This window comes from Cardiocondyla obscurior, linkage group LG01, assembly GCF_019399895.1.
Source record: "Cardiocondyla obscurior isolate alpha-2009 linkage group LG01, Cobs3.1, whole genome shotgun sequence".
NCBI classification, from domain to species: domain Eukaryota; kingdom Metazoa; phylum Arthropoda; class Insecta; order Hymenoptera; family Formicidae; genus Cardiocondyla; species Cardiocondyla obscurior.
In genome coordinates this window covers 6,401,525-6,419,339 of record NC_091864.1, presented here as the reverse complement: position 1 = coordinate 6,419,339, position 17,815 = coordinate 6,401,525, and the positions used below count along the sequence as shown (strand labels likewise).

The following is a 17,815-nucleotide window of genomic DNA, read 5'->3' as shown; positions in this document are numbered from 1 at the left end:
CACGCGTACACGCGCGCATGCCGACACCGGGGAGTTGGAGCTGATTCGTGCGATCGTAGGAGAGAATGCGGATGCCGCTCCAGCGGTGCTCGCGTATCAGGGATAGAAACGCACCCCGCCGCCCGGATAGCAATCGTCAGCGTCGTGGCGCGCGACGCCCGTAGCGTCACGACGACCAACGGATCAGCCTCGAGACGCGGCATCGCTAGTTTATCAATAGATCCCACGTGGCTCAGGAAGCAGCGCGCGAGGTGATGTTGCTGGAGTCGCGAGGCCTCGCCGGTAGGAAGAGAAACGGACTGACACTGACCTCGTTCGGCGACGGCGGTGGCGGCGGCGGCGGCGGCGGCGGCGGTGCCGGAGGTGCCGGCAGCGAGGAGGACGACGAGGAATCCCGACATCACCTCTACCTGGGTAGGAAGATGCAGGGCGAGGGCACCGCCGCCCCCGCGGTACCTCCCGGGCTGTCCGGCTGCGCCGGCGACGACGGCGACGAGAGCTCGAGCCCGTCACCGAACAGCAGCCTCCTCAACAATCTCAACAACAACTGCAACTCGAACCGCCAATGCGCAACCGACTTCAGCATCGCCGCGATCATGGCCCGGGACTCTCGCCAACAGCAGCAGCAGCAGCAACAACAACAACAACAACAACAACAGCAACCACCGCAACAGCAACCGCATCATCACAAACAATCGCAACAAGCCGTCGGAGGCGGAAAGTTGCATCAACACGGTAAGTTTCTTCGGAGTCGGCGGTCAAAATTGACTATGGTCAGAACTTTCTAACAATGAGTGTAGCGAATGTTATATTTCTAGGCGGGTGTCCGGATGGCACGAAGGTGAAAGTAATACCGGTAGCGAAATAAGATGATCCGAAGAATTCGAAAGTCAAACTTGGTGCATTTTAAACGACTTACGGGTGTAAAACGTGAAAGGAGCTTTATACGAGACAATATTAATGCTTTTGTTTGTGACCCTAAACGCTAGTAAAATAAATAGGGGGTAGGTAGTTTTTCTCAGATGCGCTTTTAGATTTTCACTTCCAGGAAAATGGAAAGCTACTTTTGCCTCCGCTATTCATTTTTGAATAATCTTTTCAAAGCGTTTAATGCCTCGCTATTTGAACTATAAATCGGCATGGCTTTTTCCTGCAAACTATTGTGAGCTTCCGTTTGCCGCAGACTTGCTCAACTTTTCACAAATATATTTCGCAATCGATCGCATAATTTGCAATATCCACGTATACTTAACGAGCATCTTAATTGCGCGTGTTTTGCCGATAAAAATTAATTGGCTTTGAAAGCCACGGTGTATACTGCATCGCGTTACATCGTTACTGTTACGTGAATCATTAAATATTCCTTTTGTTTAAATAATTTATGAATCTTGTTAGATATCGTGCATCAAACACTTGACGTTTCATCGCCGACGTTTCGTGTTACCTCGATAACACTTCTTTTAATAAAACATAAAAGAAAAAAAATCGAATAAGTAATAAAGTTAGCGCGCATAGAAGAACCATTTTTAGAATTACGATGCTAATAATTTTTCGTCGTCATTGCGTTGCTTGCCGCTGGCGTTCTTTGAGATGTTTAAAATTATCGTTCATTCATCATTTAAAAGCTTCATAACAATATCACGTCTATTGTTATCTTTTACTCGCAGTCGCGCCAACCTTTCTCTGGTGTGATCTTGCGCGAGTCATAATTCTTTTCGCGCGGCGCACCTCTCTTAACCGTGGCGCATTAACTCGAAGAAAAATCGCTCACCCCTTTCGGTACGGCCATCCATAACATTTAATGCGGTCATTCCCGACGAAAATGGAGCGGCCAGTCTATCGTGCGATTTTTGCGTCGTATCTCCCGGTCTACCTGTCCGCCGGTCACGGCTCATTATTTTTATCGCCCTGTTAAAAACTTGCCAATTAATTTTCGACCATTAACATTTATCGCGCGGCCATATCGCTCATATTTCGATCTTTTTTCAACGTTTTGATACGAGTAATGACGACTGAAAAATATGTCGACGCGAGAAAACGGTAGGAAACCACTACGTGTGGGGTTTGAATATTTTGACATTAAATAGAATTTATAAATAATATCGAATTATTCATACGTTACATCACGAGAACGTGACTAATTTGTCTTGAAAGGTGAAGAAGATTATTTTTCTCTTCAGTTTCTGAATTTCTTTTCCAATTAGGCGAGTAGAGAGAATATTTTTTAGTTACCGTGCGCAACGTCATTTTTTTTTATACGTATAAGTCGCCAAAGTGAATTAAGGCGATGGTAAATTTCTCAAAGGCTTATAGTTGATTCTTAGACACGAAATTCTTGAGAAACGAATGAGACATGTCTTGGCTGGCCGGGGAAAAGAAAATACGGCGACAACCTCCGCGAATCGCGCGGAAAGCTTCCGCGCTTTGGCGTCTTCTCGCGTTCAAGTATTAATTCCGGAAGTGCCGATGACGCACGTCGGAACAGACTGTGATTAAATGCGGGTCAACAATTGTCAACGTGAATTACATACATATAATATAACCCCCGCGCCGTTGAATATTATCGCAAAAACTTTAACACGAGTAATAATATTGCATCGATAATATCTCATTGAGGCGCAACCACGTAATAATTAGTGCGAGTATTAGCGATAAAATAATTATACAATGTAAATGATCAAATAATTATATGCGTAACAATTGTTACACGTTAAATATGACTTGATTAAGCTTTTATTTGTTGGGGATACTATTGATACGCGCAGAAAAATTAGCTTTGTTTCATTATCACGCTATAAACTATAAACATTAATAATAATTATAAATTAAAACAATTAAAGCATTTTTTTTCTTTTTTATAATAACGCTATTAAAAAAGAAAAGAGCTTTGACAATTATTTCGCCGTTTTGTTCGTGCTCGAGGTACCTGCCAACGATTATAATCTATTCTTTTTTTAAAAAAATGGTATTCGCGATTAAGCAGAAGGTAAAACGGTAAACCGCGACGAGTGTAAAAATGTGGCCGCCATCGCGTTTTAATTCGCGCATTTGCGGACGTAAAAATGTCGACGAGGTAAATTACAAGCTGGCGCGGCGCTCTAATGAGGCCCTCTAATATAGAAATTGTTCCGAACTGTCATTATCGAGATAAATGACCGACGAGGGCCGCGGCTCGTAGATGGGGACGAAAGCGGATCGTTTTTGTGGGGAAACGGGATAATGACCCGTCACTTTCGTTTCTTTTAACGACCGAAAAAGGCGTTCGAAGCGGGGATTCGCGTGGTGAAGTCACTCTATAATCCGCCGCGCACATTTGGATAGCTATATTTCATAAGATGGTAAATCGATTTAAGCGGGCTACCGGAGAGTCGCTCAATACGCATGAAAATTGCCGTACTCGATAAGAGATTTATTGCCATTTTATTTAAAAAATGCAACCGGAATTATTAATATTAATAGTATATATACGTATGTATTATTTTTTTTTTTTTTGCTATAGTTTCGTTTCGAAAATTGTACGTAATATCTAATGATGCATCTGATAATGGAAGATTGGGATTATATTGTAGCAAATTCGACGGCAATGTTTCCGTGATTTGGATAACGACCATAAATTATATCGGCATTAATGAATTATTTAACGCGCGCCGGCGTGAATGGAATGGTAAACAATGCGATCGCCTAAATCGCCGAAATTCGTTCTCGCGAAATAATCAGCCGCGAATATTTTATGCGGGAGACGGGCCCCGTGCCGGCTGCTGCATTTCGTCGCTTTAGAAACTCGTTTGCGCGACCGTGGCATCCGAAATATCTATTGTGATTTGTTTCAATGGAATTTCAATTATGCTACCCGCGTGTAAAATCACCGGAGACAAAATTAAATTGATTTGCTCAGAGTAGATTAATAATTAAAAATGTATAAATACATTTCGAAGACGCAACAAATTGTTTAACTGAACGTTGACATTTTCCCGGCGGAGAACAAGCGCGGGATTTAAGCAGATTTTTCTCTTTCTACAGATTTGCTTTTCAGCACATGTTATCTTGTTAAAATAATCGATTCAGGCATGTGGGCGATTCGCTATCGAAATACACTCGTACGGGCATCGACTATGGAAACTTAAATGAAATTTACTCTCGGGTGGGATAAGAAGTGCCTCATTATTCAAAAACACGTGTCACGCTTGGTTGAAAATGGTATTTGCATGTCAGGCGTGCAAATTTTGTTTAGAATCACAAATTTTAAATTAATCGATCGGAGTCGAGCGTCGGAGCTAGTCCATTAAATGAAACGGTGGGTGAACAACAAGATCCAAAACTACTCGGTCCTCGTGCATAAATTACCGCCACGCTAATGAATTATTTAACGTTCGTTATACATCAATGAAATCCCAGTCGTGACTTGGAACGTTCAAATTTAGCTTTATCAATACTGAATCTTCAAAACGTTCTATTCACTCCTTTTTACGTGACAAGTAGCATGGTTACGAAGACAGAAAAAAAATAAAGATATTTATATCACGACGCATATAAAAATGTCTAGGAAAGTCTGTGACTGGCCAAAGTAAACATCGAGGCGATCTATGTTACTGTATTTTTAATTTAGAGATTATTACGGAGATATCACGCTCAAAGTTATATAATTTATAACAATTTGTAGCATCGGCACGGATGCGAGAGCCACTTCCAGTTGTTGCAATATTTTGTCACGATTTATTCTCGAAGATGTTTATGCAAACGTATCTCGCATATTTACCCAGAGATATACTTTTAAATAGACAATTTATTTTGCAGAATTTAATTACGTTACGATTAGAATAAAATTGATTTTTCCGCGGATTCGACGAGTTACTATTATAAATTTATCTCGTTTTACGTACCGGCTACCGAAAGGGCGTAATTGACATTTCGATGGTGCGTAGTGAAATACGTAGTGTTGAACTCCGGGGACTTGGGCCCCGGTCGAGGCGCGGTTGAGAAAAAAACCCGTCGTGCACCGCGTATCACCTCGGCCAGGTGAGGTGTCCCATCGGAATTCTGGAAACGACCGTGGCCGCTCTCCGGGCCCCAGCCAGACGTCCGAACGAGACCCGATGGTGTTCGGTTTCATCATCGCGTATCTTGGACGCCCGCGGCGAATAATCGCCCACGAAGATCCTACGCGGCGCGAAATTTACGGTCGGACTCGCTGCAATTCACCCACGGAAACGGGCCGCCATTCCCAAATAAACTCCGGCAAACGGCGGCATGAATTGGGCTCTCCTTCGGTGAACACACGCAAATACGGACGCGGTACGAGCGTGTGGTACGCGTCGAGAGAGTTGCGCGACGACCCCGCAATCACGGTCGTGTCCAACTATCTTTGAGATCGATATGCAGCGCGTCGTGTTAATCATACGGAGGATTTTCTTCCGTAGGATCGAAATTTTCAACGTCAATTTCGAGAAACAATACAGTGAGTTACATCGGTCGTTTCTTTGGTAAATACGCTTGCGCGCCGTAGTCGGGTTCTTATGTAAATCTATCCACGATGGTCCTTGTGCTGCTTGATGCCGTTGTTTACCGACGTTTGTTTTCTTGCACCTTCGCTCGCTGGTCTCTGTTCTCTCGCGGGCGAGAAATTTAAATGAGATGTTAAAACGAGGAAAGTACCGCGTGTCGTCGACCGACGGAATCGACGGCCGTTAGGCGAGATTTATTTTTACTATCGGCCGTCGAACATTTGCGTTGAGCCCGATGTGTTACGTATCGCGGGGAAACCGGTATTCATCGGGCATAACTGCGGGATTAAACTCGGCGCGCGCGCTATCGGCTCCACGCGTTGCCGCTTAACATTGTTATCTCGGCACCGGAGTTTGCTTGAGTTCAACCGAACTGGCCCGAAGTCGACGGCGGTGCGGATCCTGCGAGACGCGCGAGGCTGATTTCGGGTCTGAAGCCATCGCCATACTTTTCCCGTTGTTGAGAGAACGCGCGGTATATTCAGAAGTGAATTTATAGTGCAGGGCGTGCACGCCCCTCTGGGGAAGTCGCAGCCCTTGAGCCCGTGGTACGTGTACACCCGATAAGTCGTAAGAAGCGGAAGAGCAGCGAGTTTCTTCAAATATCTTATCTCGCGCGATCGCGAGCGGAATTGATTAGAATAAGCACTTTGGCGCGGCGATAAATGTAATAATTTGTCCCTCTCCCTTTTACGTCTCTCTTCCTTCTCCCAACGGAGAATGATTATTTTATGGCAGCGTTGTCAATCCTTTCATTTTATTTCGAGCGTCAACGACATTCTGTATTATAAAATTTCACGTACGGGCGGCATAAATTTCGCGAGCGCACTCCGAAGAATTTTAATAGAATTAAAGTGGCGCGTTCGCCGGGCCGAATTTCTTCGAATCGATTTCGAGCGGGACACGGCTCGCGAGACCCCGAGGGGGCCCCTGCGTTTTGAGTAATCGCAGGCCCTTAAACCTCCCGGTCCTTTTATTTCTTCGCGCGCGCGCGCGTGCAGGTGCCGGGACCTCGCGAATTCTCGATTGAAACTCAGCGGGTTCGCGGACGACGCGAACAAAGCGGGTCCGTCGTGCACGTTAATTCCCAAACGGCCCCCGGTATCCCTGGGACCTGGGATACGCGGGAATAAACGGTAGCTCGTTTTCACGAGCCGGAGAGCTCGGCGAAAATAAAAGAACGTCACGGGGACATATAGGGTTTCGTCGGAGTGTCAACCATAATAAATATAGCCAATGACTTAGTTAAGCGGGAAGCTACTCCGCCGGAGCGTAAAGTTACGACCGGTCGGATCGGTCGATTTGAGTAGGAAACAGGTGGGACGACGTGTGAAGAATCTTTGAAACAAAATATGAGAAAGGAAACGTGGATATGCATACGTAGTCTCAGATCGAAAACTCAACGGTTCAATAATATATATCACTTTGGTGCCATTAAGAATACCTTTATTATTCTTAATGAATAATTTCAACTAAAAGAAAAAAATATATAAGAGCGATAAGAACTTACACGAGCAATTTAAAAAGAAATTAAACGCTGTGCGATTAAAAACTAGGATTGGCAAGCGATTTATCTCATTTATTTCCAATATTTTTACAAAATAAAATTTTTTTAATACAATAATTTGCATTTTGGTTTAGAAGCGAAAATACAATATCTTGTTCTCGTTGTAACTAATTGATGCATCGCGAGCCGAGAATGCGGTGGAAAATACAGTCAACGTTTATCTAGTCTGCGTCCCTTATTCATATCGTCCCACCGTGGTTCACCCACCTGGTTCACGCTGGATACTTAAACGATCGTTGACACGAGCGGGCATCGAACGCTATGTCTTCGAAGACGATTCTCTCGGTCAGAGCGAGTGCGACGGTTCCCACTCCGAGGTGGTCCCAGCGACTCGCTTCTTTTCACCGCAACCGAGATTGCCGCGTTTGAATCGACAACTTTACGCGATAAAAGATAAAAATTAAACTCACCCTTTCGCTAGGTTTTGACAATCTTTTTTATTTTTTCTTATCGTCGATTTCATAGTTTGAAAATCGCTCGATTGTGTCTGGCATATAGACAGAAATGTCGGAATTAAATTTTTTAACAACCACCGGAAAATTGCGAAATGCTCATCGGCACCGAAAGTCACACGTGAGGTTCTATTAGAACCATTAGAACGTTTTACCCGATCACGGTAATTCTGTTTAAAGTTGCAAATTGTCTTGCAAGATTTCGCAGCCAGCCGCGTTTTATCACCACGTTATAATTTACGGAATACCGCGCGTTGTGTTATACATATATTAACAGGAATAAGTCGTCACACTCTCGGGATACATGATAAATGTGCATATATATCGTATTATTACCTCATTCACGTCGGCACACACGCGGATATTATTTAGTTGGTTAGATAAGAGTTCGCGGCTGATATTACACTCATTACAACAACGTTTGCGTGGAGATGGACGAGCGACGACGTAGTTTTCGAATGGCGAAACGCAACGTAACAGCGCGGTTATTAGAGAGGCGTGCTGGCCGGGGCTCGAGATTACATTCGCATACCTCCGTTCCGATAGTTTTACAAATTACCGGTAATGACAGGCGAGATCGGTCGATTTTCCAGGGTATGGAAACCGTTCGTGGAAAGCGGCGGCGAGCATCGAACGATGACGATATGCTTCGTTCAGTCGCGATTACACGCCGCGTTCTTACTCGAGTAAAACCGATTGGTTTGTGCGCTTTGAAATCATAGTGCGCAGCTCCCCGCCTGCCCACGGTATCCCGCCAACAATTAGGCTATCGATCAGTTCCTGCAACCGGCAAAGTGCAGGATAATAATTAGAAAACGTATAACGGTAATTGAAGCTGGAAACGTAAACGCACGTGTACCGTATTACGATACGAAATTTCGAGATCGCGATCGATTTCCGAATTAGACGATTTCCATCGGGCCGCGACTATTGTCCTTCTAATTATAAGTCTCGGATCGTGCTACGCGACCGTCAAGGATTAATTAATTATTCGCGCCTGACGCGCGATATATACATATATATATATGTATATATATTAATATGTGCGAACCGCGTGTATTTCGCTTAAATGACTCGGCGATTGCGGCAGACAATTCGCGGGGAGGACCGGTTCAATTTCATAATAGCGCGAGGCGGCCAGGAAGAGAAAACGAAGGAATCGTCCAAGTCATCGTCACTTCGTTACCTCTGTCGAGAACGCGGCGCAACGTACAAATGACAGTGCTTGAAATACGAGGCGCGAACGACATTTGTTAGCGCCTTCCTGCCACGCTGACGCTCGTACCGCGGTGATATCGGGGAGATACGCATATACTTAATACGAGAGAGAGACAGGGTGGGCTAAGCTCGCATGGTTTGCCAATCGCGTTTCCTTTTGCGTTTCCGCGTGTTGGCGGTACCAACTCGGACGACGGCGTTATCTCCTTCGGCCGTTGTCATATTTATACAAAGAGATTTTAGCCATAAGAGTATCTTTCAATTGAAGGACACCGCGAATAAAGCAAATTGAAAAAAAAACGCACGAGGTTATTTTAAATGTTTTTTTTTTTTTTAATCTAAACTTTTTGGAGTTTTTAGCATTAAATTCTCAGGAATATAATTTTATGTAATTTTGTCTAAAAACTATTATAGTTTTAACATGACGTTAATGTTGGCGTAAACTACTCTTGATGATTAAAGTAATGACTGCATCGACTAATGTAATGAACCGGCCTTGATCTCAATAGCAGGTGATATTAAAATGCTATTACGTTCACATTTTTTTTTTCCTCTGTCCATTAATTGCAGTTTCTTTTAAGTACATTGCGTGCGCCGAGTATTCGCACAAAATATATAAACTTGTCTAGATCTTTATTAGTTATTAATCACAAATCATGTACTTTCAAGTTTCTCATACATACGTTTTTAAAATTGATATAATATTATTTAAAAAGAGTCGTTTTTATATTTGTCATTAAACTTATATTAAAACATATATAAACAACGTATAAAAAATATAACATAGTATTACACAATTATTATCATCATTAATTTCAAACTCGTACATTTTTTTAATTTTCTGTTATAATTAATTGGGGCTCTTTCTTCTTTGAAAAAAAAAGAAAAAAAAAAACCATTTCGTCAACATTGAATGTGAAGTAAGACGTCGCCAAATGGCGTAATCAATTTTTTTTTCCCGTATATATCGAACGTGAAGGTACGTCATCTTCGGCGAAACGAGGAAGGAACGCACCGCGTCACGCTCAGATTAATTCACGTTTCGCGAACAAACAAGGTGCTGGTTTTAATTACCTGTCGACAGATTGATTGATCGATCCGAAGACGTTTCCTCTTATCGCGCGATCAGATACGGCGCGTCGATACTCAATTCACCCGGTTGCACGGCAAACGCAGACAATTCTGGGACATTCTTTCCCTTCGCGCCCCAGCTTACATCGCTAATATACCCTTCATTAATTACAGGCCCATGAGTCGGCGTAATTTCGGCGACGTTCGACATAACGTTTTTAATACGCTTTTCGCTATCTTAATTAGATATTTAGACCTCGGAAACGGTAAGGGCGGAGGAGAGATGTGTTATTTAGCGCGGAGAGACCTGTTATCGACGGCTCTAAATTAAAACGCGATTCGAAGAAATGGCTGCAATATTGCACAGCCTCGTGATATACGGAACGTGCGCTCCCGTCAGCCGCGAATATTTTCGATTTTCGGTGACGATCGTAATTCATTCGCGCACGCTGCGCTCGCTCGTAAACTTGTCTCCTCGAACAGACGTCGACTTCCGCTGGAAAGTATTTATGATATCACCCTCGTTTCTGCCATTGAATTACATTGTTAACTCTCGGAGCATCAAGTTATATATATATATATATATTTTTTTTTTTTTATCTAACCGCACGGGAACTTTACGTTGGGAATAAAAACCTTTTTATCTTTCTGCATCTAAAGAGATACAAGACTCAAGAAGCGTTTTGCGTCTGGCGTCGTTTTTTATGTTGTAAATATTAAAAATTGAATATTTATTTAAATCTTAATCTCTTGCGACATATCTTATTCGGCCGATATAAAGTCGCCGACGAAAGCCACAACGCGGCAAAATATTTTCGCGATATCAAACGCGAAGTGAAGACATCAATTTGGCGGTAGTCAATTTTCTGATTCTAACGAGCCTGCTTGCGCGAAGCGGATCAAACGGAACGGCGACTGTGCTCGTTTCCTTCGTCAGCTTCGTAGATCGCCGCTTGCTCTCGCGCCCCGTTTCAATCTGTCCCGTGAGCGCTTTGATCCGCTTCGTCCGCGTGTGTGTACTCGCAATCGTAACTCATCCGACGTGCCGTAAAGCCGCGAGAGACTCGCCAAGAGACGCAACGCGCGACCGCCGGGCTGAGCCGCGCCGGGAGGCAGATGCCTGGCCGCCACGGCGGCTCGTCATCCGTTTCGTCAGTCGTTTAACACGGCCGTAGATCGCGTCGAATAAAAATACACGGATACCGGACCACACATTGAGAGCCTACGAGTCACCGCGTATACCTACGTCTTCCCAATTATTTGCCGCGATCACGGCGACCCGGTAAATACCGCTTTCTCGACCGATTCGAATAGACCCGTGGACAAAGCCGCGTGAGGATTGATTACGGAATATTAAGTATTCCAAATGCATTATTTTATTTTTTAAGAAACAAACTGTTTGTTTTTTTTACATTTATTTTTTATATATTTTTACTTATCACGAAAACCCGGGGAATATGATGGAAAATGTCTGCCGTCAGTTTGACGCGAAAGGGATAGTTGCGCGACTTATCGAACCGTCGTGCCGCTTTACGTAACGTCGTCGGTGCACGACCGGTGAAAATCACAGGTTTCTTGCCGGGCGCTTATTTGCGTTGGTGACGTCTCGAAAAACCATCGGGTTCGGTTGCGTTCGCGATCGACGTGACGCGGCAGATATCGCCTGATGCCGGGTTCTTATCGCGTCAAGACGCGCGACCCTCGCTGGCAACTTAATCACGGATATCCGAGGACGCCGATTTTCTCTCTCTTTCCCCCCTCCCCCTGTCGCTCTTCTTCGCCTCTCCGCAATTAAGCGAGGAAACACGCTCGATTTCAGGCCACGCGATGTTCCCGGGAAATAATGCGTCTCGCAATGCACGCCGTCGTCGGTGATTATCATTTCTAATCGACGAGTGACGGTGCTTGCGCACACACGCAAGCGAAATCAAAGAGTCCCTTAATTTTGAGTGTTCCAAATCAATTTTCTTTCCATCTCGACGTTAGGAAGAAAAAAGAAGAAAAGAAAAATAGAGATGCAAAAAGATACATTGAGGGTTAAATAATTAAATTTAAGAAAAGGGAGAAGCCGACTCTGACCCTCGCGCAACACTACGTACCGAAGAGTTAATGATACTCTGTGCCATTTTGAAAAATAATCCCCGTAACGAAGAATCGTGCGAACATCCTCACGCTCTTCGCCACAGGTGTAACCATAATTCCGGCTACGCCCATCGAGTTGTATTAATGAAGCGATATCGATCGGCCGTTTCGGAATTTATGTACTCGATCTCGCGGCTGTTAAATAACTTCTTCGCGGAGTGTTAAACGCGCGCGTAGCTCGATTCATGCAGGTGCACGCACCCTTTCCCTCCCTCTCCCCCGTTCTCCCCCCCATCTCGCCGGGTAATAATCGTCGATAAATCGGCGTATCGGTGCCGACGGTAATTAATTATTGCTTTGTGGTTATCGGCTCTCTTGCGGTAGAAACGACGAGTTGCGTGCGGATAATCCCCGCCGACGAAGATCCTTCTATATTGAAAGGTTTCGCAGCCGCGAGAAGCTCGGAGCGCAACGTAAATACAGAGCCCGGCGACCACAAGGGACTCTCCGCGGCGTTTTACGGCTAAAAGCCGACCGACGGATGAAGATTACTGTTATTGCAAGTGGTAATTCGTACCTAATATTCCGCGATGTGTAGCGACCGCCGAAGAGTTTACTATTGCGCAAACAAGTCGCCCAGATCAAATTGCTTTTAACCTTTACCGAAGCAGTTAATTTGTCTAAACGAGCGAACGGTCCTCAGAAATTAAAAAATAAAGAAAAAAAAGAAAAATTAATTTAAAACGCCGAAACGATGGATGTATTAACAAATTAATAAGCGAATAATAATTGCATAAGACAAAAATTTCAAGTAATTAACGTATTGATAAAAGTTCAAGTAATTCTTGTACCAGAAGATTTCAATGATTCCTAAAGAGTTTTACTTTTTTTATTTATTTTTAATATTATTTTATAAAGTTTTAATTAATTGCGCAATATTAAACCTATATAGTATTTTTCAAAAATTTCTACATATTAAAATTTTTTTTTAAAGAACATATACTCCACAGTGCAAATTAATGCCATATCAGCGTTAATAACTAGAGGGATCGACGCTAAACATTTTCCATATTGCACGATTTAATAAATATGTTCATGCTAAGCAAAGATATAAGTTCAGCGTATTTTCTATAATTTATCACGCGTGTCATAAAGATGCACATAGAGAGAGGCAAGAAACGTAAACGCGCAATGCAACCATCTGAAGCGAATCGGAGATGTAATCGCGGAATAATTTACATAATTTATACTCCGTGTACGATATCAGTCGTAATGCGAGTTTTCGATACTTGATAAAATATAGAAAAATATATATTTCACGTAAGACATGGCAAAAGTGCGGGCAGAACTCGGTCGCGGCAAAAATTACGTAAAACAAAATGGAGATTGCGATCTTAATGCATTATAATTTACACAAAGAGCCTCGTGTAAAGCTTACGATGCCAGCTTATACCGGAAAATTATTCCGTGCGTGCAAGACACCCTTGTTCGATTTAAGAATTTATTTCTTTCAAAGCCTATACAATTTTTCCGCTCTCCTTTCTCTCTTTTGCGCAAGGTCACGAGCCCAAGGATCGTGTACGATTGCGTTTGCCGCAAAATGCGTGCGGTGCAAACATATCGTGCCAAAATAACGGAGAGCCATGTGGATAATTTGCATATCGAGCCGAATGATAATTCGTGGCACGTATTCCCGTCAATCATTTTTTCCGGCCGAATCAATAACAACGCCGTTGAACCTTTCGAGAAATGTCTCTTCGATCTCTTGATGTGATTTAGGCGGTATTAAATACGATATGACTAATGCCCTCGATTACGGTGCGACGGTCATACACGGCCGGTGAACGATGTAACGAGCGCACGGTAGCGCTTGGAAAAAGGATAATTATCCACTTACGATGGGGGGGCTTGCTTTAGTTTAGCGTTATTAGCGTGATGCCGACCAAGAAGGCGGCGGTACGTGAAATTATAACCCGTGGTAACTTAAGGTAAACCAAAGGACTTTATTTACCGCCGCGTTACTTCCTCGTTTGTGCATCGGTCAGCGTTCTATCCTGAAGAAAGGATCTGAAACTCGCGACGGGAAGATTTTGATTTATTTTTCACCGCGTAACGTTTGCATAATATCGGAGAAAACCGATGCGCCGTTAATAGCGAGTCGCTGAGACACTTTCATCTTCATTATATAATATTTAATAAATTGCGATTATACTCGACAGCTAATTACAATAACTTGCGCGTATTTATTTCGCGCGGTTTCCGTTCTTTTAACTTGTAATAGTCTCCTGTTAGCTAGGTTGAATGTTTTTTACGGGGGTTTTTTTTTCTTTATTTTTTTTTCCTTCGATAAGAAAGGAGGAACGCGCAAAATGCACGCAGAGCTGCGAGCGGCGATCAATGGCGGATTTTCGCGGAGAGAAAACTGGAAAAGCCGCGCGGCCATAACGCCGACGCCGGATTTCGCCTTATGCCGAATGGACAATTAATTCCTTGCGCGCGCGGCATCAACGTGCAAAATTGATAGCCGGCACCTGACATACCAGCCAGGTCGGTACTTCGTAACTGCCCATTACGAAGTTTATTACGGTTTCCCCGAGCACAACGACGGCTCTTACCATGGAAACGCGCTCGCGCGAAGGCGCACGTGGTAAATACGTGTCCGCGAATTACGCGGGGAAGGGACCTGTTAAAATGGCAGACGCTGGTCTTGCATCTCCCGTTAGGTATAAATAACTCTGATCTCAACTGCACGCACGGAGAAGGCCCTTATCGGAAGACTAGAAAAAAAAAAAAAAAAAGAAAAGAACTGTCGGCGAACTTGCTGAAAACTCGCGTCGGGATATTTTTCACAGACTTACGTTGCGCAAAAGTAACGTAGCAAAATTTAATACCGCGCCAGTGAAAATTCAGCGCACCTTAATTCTAATTGTTTTTCTTTCTAATGAATAATTTTATTTATCTTATAATTGCGTTTGTTTCACCTACGATCAAGTATCGTCGAAGCAGCTGGAATTAAAAAAAACCGCCGCGGGACCACGATCTTTCGCGTCGCACAATCACATCCTGTGGAAATTCGCGTGTATCTTGAAAAGAGAGCTCGACTTCCTGTCGCCCGTGCGTCGTGGCGCAACGATTAATCATCGTCGACGGCAATACGTCGCTTTATCAGCCGATTACTTCTCCCTTGCGTCATTAAAATCGGAAACAATCTGCGTAATATAATTGTAAAGCGGACTTTTTCTCGCGCGTAATGTTCGCGCGGCGTTATTTATAATCGACCGCGATGCCGAACCGTCGAAGGAAACTTGCTTATCGCGCCAGCGATATATTATCATCGATAGCCGGGATACCTATAACCACCGCCAAATGGGATTACGCTTACAATTAGATTTACGTCGGTGTGATTGAACGGCGCGTGACGGAACCGCGCGCCAGGCTGAATCGACTTCAAAGCGTTGTACACGCAAAACGGGGACATTCGCGCATATAAGCGCGGCAGATTAACGCGATCTACGGAAAATAAAACGCCTCGGCGCCGCCACCTCCGGGCTAATTCGCGGCATTAATCAAGCGAGTCATTTTAATCAACGCGATTTTCTCAGAACCTTACACCTCTCGTGCCGTATCTTCCCCGAACACTTGACACAGCCGCGAGATACGATCACATTTCCGTGGCGCGCAATAAAAATTGCTCGATGATATCTCGACGTATGTTTTAATATAAAAACAACAATTTAAACTGGATTAATTAAAGCAGATAAAACGTCTTATTATATTGATTCCATATTCGATTTTGTAAACATGGTTAATATAGTCTCGTGCATCGAGATGTCTGGCGGTCGAATGACACCGTTTCGATGCGTCGTTCATTCCCGCCTGCTATTTTCGGTTTTCTCAGGGTTTAATTAATTTCCGATTAAAATCTTAACACTCCCCTTCTTCATTATTCCGCTAATAGAGTTGTCAAACAGGCCGATAAATCACGCGTCGCGAAAAGCGATTTTTCATTAACGTCCGCGCATACGTAAACTCGTAGAATTTTCTTGCGAGAGTAAGGTCTCGAAAAAATTTTGCGGGTCCGGAGCGAGGTGGGATGCGGCGTAACATTAAAGCGCACAAGGATAGATATTAATCGGCGCCGGGGATTGTACGTGCGATACGTAATTTAGAATCGAGTTATCGAGAATATGTGCGCGGCGTCGGCTCCTTCGGGGAAAATTAATAACGATTTGCGGATAATGGGCGGCCTTCTCGTAAATTACGAAACCGACGAGCGGGCCCTCGTTTTTAATTTCGCTCGCCGCGGCGATGGTGCCGGCGAAAGTGCCGCAGTTCGCGAGGAAAACATCGTCGCGAATCGGGGGAACGAACGGCGAGATATAACTGTAATTGAACGGCTCTTAAATATTCATCGAGCGCGGTTCATTCACGTTAACTCCCGTTCGTCGTCGTCTATTTTAGCGACTGCGGCTGAACGGGTAAAAACGAGCGTCAATGACACGGCGCGGTGGTGATAAATGCCGGTCCTTAAGCGCGACCGCCTCCAGCTCGCACTCGAGCTTTACTACGCTTCAGCGACCCCCTCTGATTTTTATATCGGATCGTGCCGGAAGTGGTTTCCCTCTCGCGGTCGTTTCCGGTCGTGTATACCGGCGAGGACGATAGCGAGTAAAAACCATGGATAATAATTCATAGTAATGACGCGGCGACGAGTAAGGCTCTTCGTAAAAGATAATACAGTATTATGTGGCGTTACATTATGGAGCTAGCTCATAGACATATTTTTACAACGTCACGTCTGACAATGGCCTGTGTTAAACATTGCGAAAACATGGATTACAGAGAGGGAAGCCAGCGGGTCTGGGGTCGCTCGCGGTGCACCGCCGCCGGTCTCGGAAACGGTCAGCCCGGAGGATGAGCCAGAAACGGACGACACCGGGAGCACGAGCGGAAAGGGCGTCTCGCCGGTAGCGAATCCTCTGCTTCAGGAACGCTCGAATTGCGAGGAGCTAAGGCACGTGGTGTGTCACCTCGAAACCAAGGACCTGTGGGACAAGTTCAACGAGCTCGGGACGGAGATGATCATCACTAAGACTGGCAGGTAAGGCCAAAGTACTCGAGATTATCAATTTCCGCTAAAAGAACGATCGATATATCTCTCACGTTGATAAGTCCCAGATCGTATACAGCACTCGAGATATAATTATTACATACTTTTGTCCGTTGATGCTCGGGCGAAATGAAGAAATTGTCGCGCGCGTTTTACGGCAATTAATCGAAGGATCGCAGTCGGAAACAATTTCAGAATCGTTTTCTCGGGGGAAAGAGAAGAGGGGAAGGAGATTTACGCCGATCCCCGGGGCAACCAGATGCTCCGGGGAATTCTCGCGGGACGATGTACCGCTAATGCATCGCGGGCTAAATTTCTCTCCTGGACAACACCGGGGCGATTGACTCTTTCTCATTACTCGCGGCTGCTCACCCCTTCGGTCTTCGTCCCGAAACCACCGTTGCCCCCGGGGCGACGTCGCTGCAAACTCAATCACGTCCTGCCACGGGTCATGACGCGACACCCACGAAAATTCCCGGGGGAAGGGGGGAACCAGGCGATAGAAACGGGACTAGGGTTAGGGCGAGAGGTGTCGTTACCCCGAGCAAGCTGTCACTCGCCTGACACGTTACACCGAAACATAAGCAAACGTCCTAATCGCATTGAAATTACGATCCTTTAATCGTGGGAGTCGGGCAAGACAACAAAGGCAGGAACAATCAGCAGTTTACAAAGTCGTTGAAGCCAGTCCTTTACAGTACGCAAAACGGAACCTAAAACTCTTGATGGAATATCAAGGAATATTAAATGACAAGGGTATGAAAAATTTCGTCACGTAGCAAAATGTATTCTTTTATGATTTGTATTTGCGAGA

The 17,815-nt window shown here is 44.5% G+C and overlaps 1 protein-coding gene across 1 annotated transcript in view; it reads left to right on the top strand.

Moving 5' to 3' along the window:
• Positions 1-254: 254 nt before the first annotated feature.
• The window catches only part of LOC139103171 (T-box transcription factor TBX20), a 38,833-nt gene continuing 21,272 nt past the window's right edge, over positions 255-17,815 (top strand). Inside the window, exons 1-2 of the mRNA XM_070658022.1 lie at positions 255-735; positions 16,692-16,992. Coding sequence (XP_070514123.1) covers positions 255-735; positions 16,692-16,992 — 782 coding nt within the window. The remainder of the gene's footprint in view (positions 736-16,691; positions 16,993-17,815) is intronic.